This window comes from Bufo bufo, chromosome 5, assembly GCF_905171765.1.
Source record: "Bufo bufo chromosome 5, aBufBuf1.1, whole genome shotgun sequence".
Lineage (NCBI taxonomy): Eukaryota > Metazoa > Chordata > Amphibia > Anura > Bufonidae > Bufo > Bufo bufo.
In genome coordinates, this window is record NC_053393.1 from 320,535,921 (window position 1) to 320,546,273 (window position 10,353).

At 41.2% G+C, this 10,353-nt stretch overlaps 1 protein-coding gene across 1 annotated transcript; it reads left to right on the plus strand.

The window, feature by feature from the left end:
* Positions 1-658: 658 nt before the first annotated feature.
* LOC121002508 lies at positions 659-6,230 on the plus strand (the record flags this gene model as incomplete). Its single annotated transcript, XM_040433960.1, has 4 exons — positions 659-1,690; positions 4,975-5,069; positions 5,643-5,923; positions 6,139-6,230. Coding segments are annotated over 4 exons (1,500 nt in total), but the record flags the coding sequence as incomplete, so codon positions are not given.
* Between the last annotated feature and the right edge of the window lie 4,123 nt (positions 6,231-10,353).

A 10,353-nucleotide genomic window follows, 5' to 3' on the forward strand; every position in this document is an offset into this window, starting at 1 on the left:
TACTCTTTCTAAAGATAGGTATGAGTCTATAATGGGTACAAAAAGATACGTATCCAAGATGGAATCAGAACTAAAATCCGCAGAAGCGATGATCAAAGACTTAGAGTACAACCTTAGTCACAGCCATGATGCATACCAAAAGGCAAAAAATGATTTAGAGGATTTATATCGTCAGTATTCCAAAATTAAGCAGACAGATGGATCAGCCCATAATATAGTCAATGCTGAAAGGGATCCATCTAACGCTGTGGGATCTCCTGACCCTCCATGTCTTACTCCCCAACATCCAGACATGTCATCACATGCTCCTAAAGCAGGCCCCATCCAAGACACTCAGCAACCTGAAAGTGTTGGTGTGATAACACAGGAGGCATTAACCCAATTGAACCAGGCATTGCAAACTGTAACCACCTTACTAGGTGCCAGTAATATGGAAGCCCCTAGAAGTGTCTCTCCTCATATTCCCTTGGATAGACATGTTAGGGTTAGGGTTAAATCACCTGTGCAATATGTGTCTCATGAGAGTGGGGAAAGCGCATGTGAGTCTGATAGTGATGTGGGAAAGCATGTATCTTACTCCCTGCCAAGCAGACAGGTGTTTACCCACAAAGAGGATCAGGGTCCCAGGCGACCATCATATGCTGAGGTGGTCTCTAGGAAGAAAAATTACCAGTATTCAGAAAAGGATCAAAATTCATCCAGCATAATTAAGTTTTTAAATACCACTGTGTCCAAGTTCTCTAAGAAAGGTTCTTCTCAGATAGCGAATCACTTAGAACTGTATGAATCCACTATGGATTCTTTAAAATTATACTCTGATGCTGACAGAATCAGATTCCTTCCATGGGCATTTGATGATAAATATCGTCATTACTTTACCTCTTTTAGGGAGAGAGGAATTCAAGATTGGCCAAGTGTTTTGCATGAAGTTAAACTGGAATTCGGACCTTACCGAACCATTACTGCTGCAAAACGAGACATATATAAGCTTACATGTAGGCCCAATCAAAGTCCCCGTGAATTCCTCTCTATCCTTAAAAATGCCTATAAGTTAGCATATAGATCCCCAAACTGGGAATCTGAAGAGTTTAAGCAGTTGTTCTATGATGCTATGCCAACCCAGATCAAACTTAGCCTAGCCAGAGATCTGGATATTGAAGCTCCCTTGGATAGGTTGGTGACGGCTGCCACCACGCTGTATAATATCAGTGAATGCCATGAAACAGGTGAGAGAAGATTTAAAAAATCCCCAGAGCAAAATATAGCTGAAGCTAAGGTAAACCCTAGCTTTGGATTTGAAACACAGCCACGTAAGTACCCTCAGTCTACAGGTCCTGTCCACCAAACCCATCGACAACAGGTAGTACCCAAGCAAACCAAGCCCCAAAATCCCAACGGGTCAGAGGGGGATAATTCTGGTGCTGGGAGGTCTAACTACCGTCCATATTACAATAATGGTCCCCAATATAGGTCCTATTACTATAGGGATTCCCAGGGTTACAGACGCTGGAATAACAGGCCCAGACAACAGAGGGAAGATAGGCAGGAACCCTTAAACTCACCTAGGAGTAGGTCACCCACCAATAATCAGGGCGCCTCACAAAACCAAAATATGCGCAAACCAAACAGGTTTGATCAGCTGGCAGAACAAGTGGCCCAGTTGAATGACATTGTGAGGAAGTTGTCCCAGGTATCCCCAGGAAAACAGCCTGAACCTTTTTTAGGGGCAACTCCAGGTCCCAGCTCAACATCATAAAGCAGATTGGGCCGAGTCCGAACCCAGGCCACTGCAAGGCCATTAAGATGGATGTGAAAGAATCTGATGTGATTACTAATACCATTTCTCCTTGCAGTACCCCTGACCCTAAGATTGGGGCCAGGGAGGAGGTGTCTAATATTTTATTTGTCTTGCAGTCTAATCGTGTCGATCCCTGCGACCATGCGTCTATTCCAGAGTGTGATCCCATCATTCCAGCCTCTTGTCATGAATCAGCTGTAAACTGTGATATAATCCAGTTTTCCCCAAGGGTGGGGGCTGACGCTGCTCCTCCAACTTCTCCTGTGAGACGCAGGAATGCAGAGGTCACGAAGCTGCAGAGAGGTCAAACCCTCCAGAGGAATCATATGAGTAAACATTCTAATTTCTTGTGTGATTTATTCCAGGTTGACGGCCGATATTTTGTGGAATCATATCTCCAAAATGAACTTATCGGACCAATCAAAAGTTTACTCGACACCGGATCACAAGCCACCATCTTATCATATAGTTATTTCCAAAAGATTATGGATCTGACGACAAAGAAGCCGAGATTAAGATCATTTGATGGCTCTTTGATAAGTGTAGGTGGAGATGCTTTACAGGTAAAAGGTACATCATGGTTGACATTTAGAATTGGCAAAAAGACCATTAGACACCCCACATTGATTGTGGATCTTCCATATGATCGGCTGATCATAGGAATTGACCTTATGAAAAGGTTGAGTACCATAATAGACTTCATTAATGAAGCAGTCTGGACTCAGGTGAAGACACCCATTGCCTATGAATTCTCTTGCAATGCACAAACACAACGCAGTTGTCACGTGATTGAAGAGAGGCCTAACTCGATTGAAGTTCATTTCAAGAACAATCAAATGCCGGATGTCACGATCCTAAACAATGGTAAGCCCGAGGAAGCTGTCAACGGTGCCGCTCACATCATTACCATCCAGAGGGACAGAATCGAAAAGGTAACCTTGGATAATGATGTATTAACTATTTCTCTTGAAGGAGGAAATCACAAAGTCGCGGACCTGACCAAACATACTCAATCCATGGTACGGATTGAAAAGGTCAATGACAATTTATTGATTCCCATACAAGTGAACAATATAACCCGGGTGAAATATGCCAAACTGGATCTGAAATCCGAAGCCAGCTACATAAGCTTAGGACTATTAAAACAGGTCCCCAATCCTAAAATGATTAAAAGTTTCTCTCCACAGGAACAATGGGTTCATGATCTGGATGGAAATTCCCAGAGTCATAATGTGGTTGCAAGATGTCTTTTGTCTATCTCCATAGGAAATAAGACCACGGAACACGTTTTCATCGTGATAAATGGACCACGATACCAAATGTATATAGGTAACGACCTTCTACACAGATTTGCTGTACAGATTGATCTGGTGAATAAAACCTTATGGTCCAGATTACCAGGAGACCCAGAGGGATTCCAGGATGTAGAGCAAGCTTTGAGAGGGGGACAACAGATGCCCTACGCCGTAAGTATTGAGGTTGCTGAAGAGGTTGAAATCCCTGAAGGATGCAAACCGTTTCTTCTCCCCATTCAAGTGAAGAAGGGACAGAAACTGAAGAATGCAGATGCCTTGATCTGTTTATCCAACCGGATGCAACAACTCGGCCTAAAGTTAAAGCCTACTCCCATGATAAACGTCCATCAGGTTCCATTACAGATGGTAGTCCATAATATGATTCCCCATAGCATATCTTTGCAAAAGGACACCGTAATTGGTTTAGCTATGGAATCAGAATACTACACTTTTGGATTCCAGAATGATGTTATTGGACTTATTCCTGATGAATACCTGACGGAAGAACAGGTAGTAGAACAAAGTTTTTCCTCAACCCCTGAGGGGTTATTCAATATACACTCTGTTTATCCTTTCAGCTCTGAAGAAGGTACATGCCACATCGAAGAAACATCATTGGTTTTCAACCATGAGATCGATGAGAGGGAATACGAATCCTGCCAGCAAGGAAAGGATAAGGTACACTACACCCAAAATGACTTAACCAGTGAGCTTGAAGAAGCTTACGAGTTAAGTCAGCCGGAAATCTTTTCAGAATTTCAGGAGCGGGTGGAGGAACAAGTCTCTATAGCTGATGCATGCTCCGATGAGTCAGAGCGTCAACAGCTAAAGGAGCTCTTCACAGAGTTCCAGGACATGTTCGCCAAGGATTCTTATGACTGTGGAGAAACAGACATACATGTTGCAAGGATCCAGACAGATCCAGATGCACCCCCTGTCTTTGTCAAACAATACCGACTTCCGCTGGCGGCTTACGAGTCACTATCGGAAATCGTTAAAAACCTGGAGAGGAGGGGCATTATCCGTCCAATACACAGCTCGTTCAATCATCCGATACTTGGGGTCCTCAAACCCAATGGTCAATTTCGTCTCTGCTCGGACCTAAGACAATTAAACAAACGTGTTTACATGTCCGGATGGCCCGTGCCGTATATTGACCAATGTTTGGCACAAATTCAAGGATCAAAAATCTTCACCGCCCTTGACTGTGCACAAGGATACTGGACGATTAAAATTGACGAGAGGGATCAGTACAAATTGGCCTTCACATTTGGAAAGCAACAATATGCATGGACCCGACTGCCCTTCGGGTACATAAATGCGGGCCATGAATTTGCTGTGTTCATGCATAAGGCAATGCCTGATGCCACTGAACGAGGTACCTTATCCTATGTGGATGACATCCTAATCAAAAGCACAACTTTTGAGGAACACATTGTAGAACTGAGGCATGTACTAACCCAGCTGAGGAAAGCTGGTGTGAAACTTTCTTTTCAGAAGGCTCAATGGTGTCGTGCCAAGGTCAATTTCCTAGGTCACGAAATCACTGCTGATGGAATCAACCCACAGAAGAAGAAGGTGGAAGCAGTGATCAACACCAAGTCACCTACAAATCTCAAGGAGTTGAGATCATTCTTGGGCATGATGAACTATTCACGTAAGTTCATAGATAATTATGCCGAAATTACAAAACCTCTTTTGCAGTTACTGAAGAAAGGAGTAAAATGGGAATGGAGTGAGCGTCATGAGCAAGCTGTGAATGAACTCAAGGCCAAACTTATCCAGGCTCCATGCCTTGCCTATCCAGAAGGGGGAAAACCTTTCTTCGTGGAAACAGGTTTCACTGACAAAAGCATGAGTGCAGTCCTTTTCCAAAAACAGGAAAACCGGAACAGAATCATTGCCTATGCCAGCAAATCCTTGTCACCAGTAGAGGTAAAATTCAATAGCTGTGAGAAAGCCTTACTGTCAACTGTGTGGGCTTTACAATATTTCAGGAGTTTTATCCAAGGTGAAAGAATCATTGTGGAGACTGCACACCAACCGCTGCAATACTTGCAGAGTGATCGGATAAGGGATGGAAATCTGTCAAATAGCAGGATAACCGCCTGGACGATGTCCTTAATGGGATGGCCGTTGGAGATCAGGTATAAACAAAATAATAAGAACCCAGTTGCTCAAGGATTAGCTGAACTCCATGATTGTACCAATGCGGAACATCAAGGTGAGTCGCAGGAGAATGACTTCCTGGAGGAACAATCATCATCCCCATATAAATCTTACGAAGAGGAGTACTGCAAATCATTACCATGTGTATATGTAGACGGCTGTTCCTTCCATACCGATGTAGGATCCGAACACACGCTGGTTGCAGGTGTCGGAATCGTGTGGAATAATATGTTCCCAGAGATATCCGTTGGATACAAAATTGGTTCCAAAAGCAGCCAGGTTGCAGAGCTTACTGCTGTGTACAAAGCCGTACAAATGGCTATCAAATATGATGTTAAGGAGTTTGTAATCATCACAGATTCTGATTATATTCTTAATAGCTTTGTGGAATATTTCCCCGGATGGAAAAGATCCAACATGATGAGAAACAACAACAAGCCAGTCAAGCATGGTAAGATGTTTTGTAAGATTGACGAGATGGTTACCACCCACGGTCTTACAATTTACTGGAAAAAGGTAAAGGGTCATTCAAAGTATCCAGGTATGGATAAAGAAGGGAATGACCTAGCAGATTCCCTCGCCAAACAAGCAGCCATTGACGGAGAAGTCTTTGACGTTGATGACCTCATGGGAACTATGCAAGTGGATGCAACGACAAGAAGTCAGGCCCAAAAGGGAACTGAAGCTAATGTGTTGCAATGGAGCCAAGATTCCCCTAGTGAGGATCTCATTGCAGGCCAAAAGGGGGATCCAGTTATTGGTCTCTTTTATAACCACATTCTGGATCCACAGAATTGTCCCATAAATACAGAAGACTGTGATGGTAAGGAGGAGTTACGGATTTTGATGAAGGGTAAGTCCCAATTCTCATTACAGGATGGATTGCTGATAAGGACCTCAAAGAACGGTATCACGCAATGGGTAGTACCCGCAGCGTATCGAGGTCTGATGCTACAACATGCCCATGATGCCCCAACAGCTGGACATCGAGGTGAGAAACTAACATACGAGTTATTACGGGACTACGCTTACTGGCCGCATATGTTACAAGACGTGCGAACATATTGTCAAGGATGTCTAATATGCCCTCAATTCCAGCCACAAGGACCCACTCATCGGGCACCACTGATGAAAAGGGGGATGTCCATGCCATGGTCAGACATCCAAATTGATTTCATTGGACCAGTAACCACATCATCAAAAGGCAACAGATACATGTTAACCGTAACTTGTTTGTTCACAAAATGGGTAGAATGTTTGCCGTGCAAAACATGCAGTTCAAGCGTATGTGCATCTCTGCTCATTAACCACATATTCTCCAGGTTTGGTCTTCCCCAACGCATTGAGTCCGATCGTGGAAGTCATTTTACTAGTGAAGTGATGACAAAGATGTGGGAAATACTGGGGGTAAAAAGGAAGCTGCATATAGCTTATCGGCCAGCCTCTAGTGGTGGAGTGGAGCGCTACAACCAATCCATCGTGAACGTTCTAAAAAAATTTGTCAATGAATCTGGTAAGGACTGGGATGTCAAACTGCCTTTGGTTCTTATGGCCATCAGGGCCACCCCAAGCGCAGCAACCAAACTTTCTCCCTTCGAGATGATCACAGGAAGGAAGATGATGTTACCCCAGCATTTATTATACAGGACAACAGATCATAATTTGATAAATGCTACAACATCGCATCAATATGTGGAAAATTTACGCAAGCACTTTCAGCATGCTTTTGCGTTTGCCCAGAAGAATATAGAGAAAGCCGCAGTGAGTGCTAAAACATACTACGATCTGAAAACTACTCAGAAGGAGTATCAAATTTCCGATCAGGTTTATCTCTATAACTTCGCTCGGGATCAAGTGAAGGAGAGAAAATTCTTACCTTCATGGAAAGGACCTTATGTCATTATTGAAAAGTTGTCACCAGTGGTATACAAGATAAAAATCCCTAAGGGGGATGAATTTATGGAAAAATGGGTGCATATTAATCAATTACGTGTTTGTCATCCTAGCTCACGACTTCGAGAGGTAGAAGGAGTCTGAGGAGATTTTACAGTTCCAGCTAAAGACGAAAATTAGGATTGGTATTGTATGAACAAACGTGTATACTAACCCATTCTCACATGTGTTTCCTCTATAACTAAACATCTCTTAACTAACCTCTAAAATAAGGAACTTACCCTGTTCAAGAAAAGAACCTATGCCAATCAAAAATATATGATAGCATTAACTCTTTTCTTACAGGATAAAAAGTGAAAGATGTATATACTTATATTTGTCATACAATATTTTAGGCGCAAGATGCCGACTAAGATGATTGCCATCATCTATGTCGTCCTAATCTTGGGGAAAGAATTCCACGCCGAACCGATTGTTGTGCCAGGTCCTTCATCCGGAATCATGCTGCAGGACACCGCGGGATTCATTCTGACGAACAAGAGGATTTTGTCCCAGAAGATTTACATCAGCCTGGATCCACGCGTCTTCATCGAAAAACAATTCAACGTGTCTGAGATCCTGTCACCGGAGATCCAAACCTGGTACCAAACGCATATCGGATATTCCCAAGAACGGATTACGCAAATACTGGAACAAGCGAGAAAGACCTTGACCAGAGAGCAGCTTTCTACGAGTCAAAGACCGAGACGGTTTATTTCTGTCATTGTTGCCGCTATAATCTTTAGCGTAGTGGGCGCTGTCATTGCCACAGGTGTAACCGTTGCCAATTCCATCTCCATTAAAACATTGGAACTGGAGATCGGTTCACTGAAAAGTAACTTACTAAGTATACATGCGGAGATGAAGAAAAAAACACCATAGACAAAGTCTACGCGCCGTGACCCATGAAGAAGACATATGAAAAGTTTTTGACATTCCAAATATATTCTCACTTTGTGGAATATTTTGGAATGAAGGGGGATTTGTCGTGCATTTTCATAAATGTACAATCTTATCTAAAGATATTATGGTCTAAATAGCAATGCCCATTGCCTTTAAGTGTAATCACAGATTGAACCAGAGTCTGATATTTCTCTATAGGATTGAAACAGGCCGAGATGAGGTTATGCTGAGTTCAATTTGGGAACATGTTTGTGGGGACATAGAGTATATTGTCTTTTAAAATTATAGTGAGCAGATGTAGTATATCCGTTAATACTATAATGGGCCCTACAGACATGTATCTGTGAGAAACAACCATTTGAATAGCAATGTATTATTTTACTTCATTACAAAATCATTAGGGAGGTCTACTTTGTAGAAAGCATTGGGTGTATGAATGTCCCATTCATGCCTTCATAATTATATTCTTTATATTCCTGTGTGGTGTATTTAAATTTGCAACATATCTTAACCAATGACTTATATAATATGTCATCTATGTATAACAGTGTATCGATGTGTGTATATATATATATATATATATATAATTTAGAATATATATTTTATGCCGTATATATCCCACTGACCATATAGACTTTTAAGGTTTAGAAAAGTATTGGAGTTGCCTTCCTACTAATTGGTTTTCATGAGGAGAGCTAAATATTATTAGCCAGCCATGTAGGCAAGTTAATGAATCCGGATGTTAAGTAAAAGGAATTATTGTCCATTGTCCCTAAGAAGACAGTAGGAGATGGTGACTCCAACATGTCTAGATTAGGGGTAATTAAAATGTCGGGAAGAAACCCTTAATACTGATGTATGTTCAAGAGGTTAATAAGGTCATTATTAGATATTTAGAATTAATGTTGGAATTGTTATGTAGTACAACAGTGCCATCTAGAGGTAAATTGATAATAGTATGGCATTTTCACCAGTGTTCCAAGGGTTAAAATGACATCATTGGTATCTGCATACGAACACACCCATCTTGTCTGATTGGAGATCCCTAATCTAGAAGGGGAGGAATTCTTAGATAACATGGGGTATAAACTATGCATGTAAGAGGTTAGAGGAGATCTATCTAGCTATCTATCCAGCTATCTACACTCTTCAACTGAAACAACTGCAACTAACAATTTACTTCAACAACAAAAAGAAACTTGGATTAATTTTTGTTCACTGGAAGAGTTTTGAGAACTGATTACACCCGAAACCTGTCCATCCTTGACTTGGTAACGTATGTTATATTTTGCTTGTGATATTATTAAGATATTCCTCTCAGCGTATAGTCAAGTGTTTCCATATTGTGGGAACGTATAGTGTTAATCACCTCCCTAATGCTAGTTGTCCTCTTAGCAAAGATGCATATTGCTAATGGGAGATTAGACATTATCTGAGTAGAGGAAAACTCTGGGAAATTATATTTCCATAGTCTGGTTGCTGAGTGGGATATAATATCATATTAATATCATTTATATTTTTGATTGTCATAGGCTGAGACAGAGTCAAGGGACAACATTTATTGTTCTTGTATTAATCTGTATTTTGTCATGTTATAACCTGTTGGTAAACAGAAAATCCTGAGCTTGTCTTGATGTATTAAGTATTGGTCTGTTTGATAAAGAAATATCATTTATTTCTTATCATATGTTACTTTTAATAATTCTGTGCTGGTGAGAAAGTGATAGTGGATTATACCACCATCTAGTGGTGGTTTATTGGTACTGCGTCAATTTGTCTATCCATTGATCTTATGTCAGTTTTATATTGGAATTTTACTCATTTATAAATAAATTGTTACATATATTTTGCATAATTGATTGCCCCTTTATTTTCATTAATTGCATAAATTAAATTTAGAGTCTCAAGATAAAAGAAAGGCGTTTTATGTCCGCCTAGTGGATTTCCTGACTGATTTCCATTTTTTATTATTTTATTAATTTTTATATTTTTATATAAAATATTTATATTTTATATAAAAGATATACCTTGACACTATCAACCAGACGCGTTTCGGGGTCTATTCCTGGCCCCTTCCTCAGTGGTAACCTGGATTTGGACTCTAATGCACGCACGGTCCAATACTATAGAGGCCAGCTCTAACTCCCACTCGGCATATATGGAACGCTATGATTTGAATATCCGGTCCTGGCAACCATCTGGAGACATCACCTGAATCACTCCCACGGTTGGAGACTGTCCATAAGGCAACTAGAG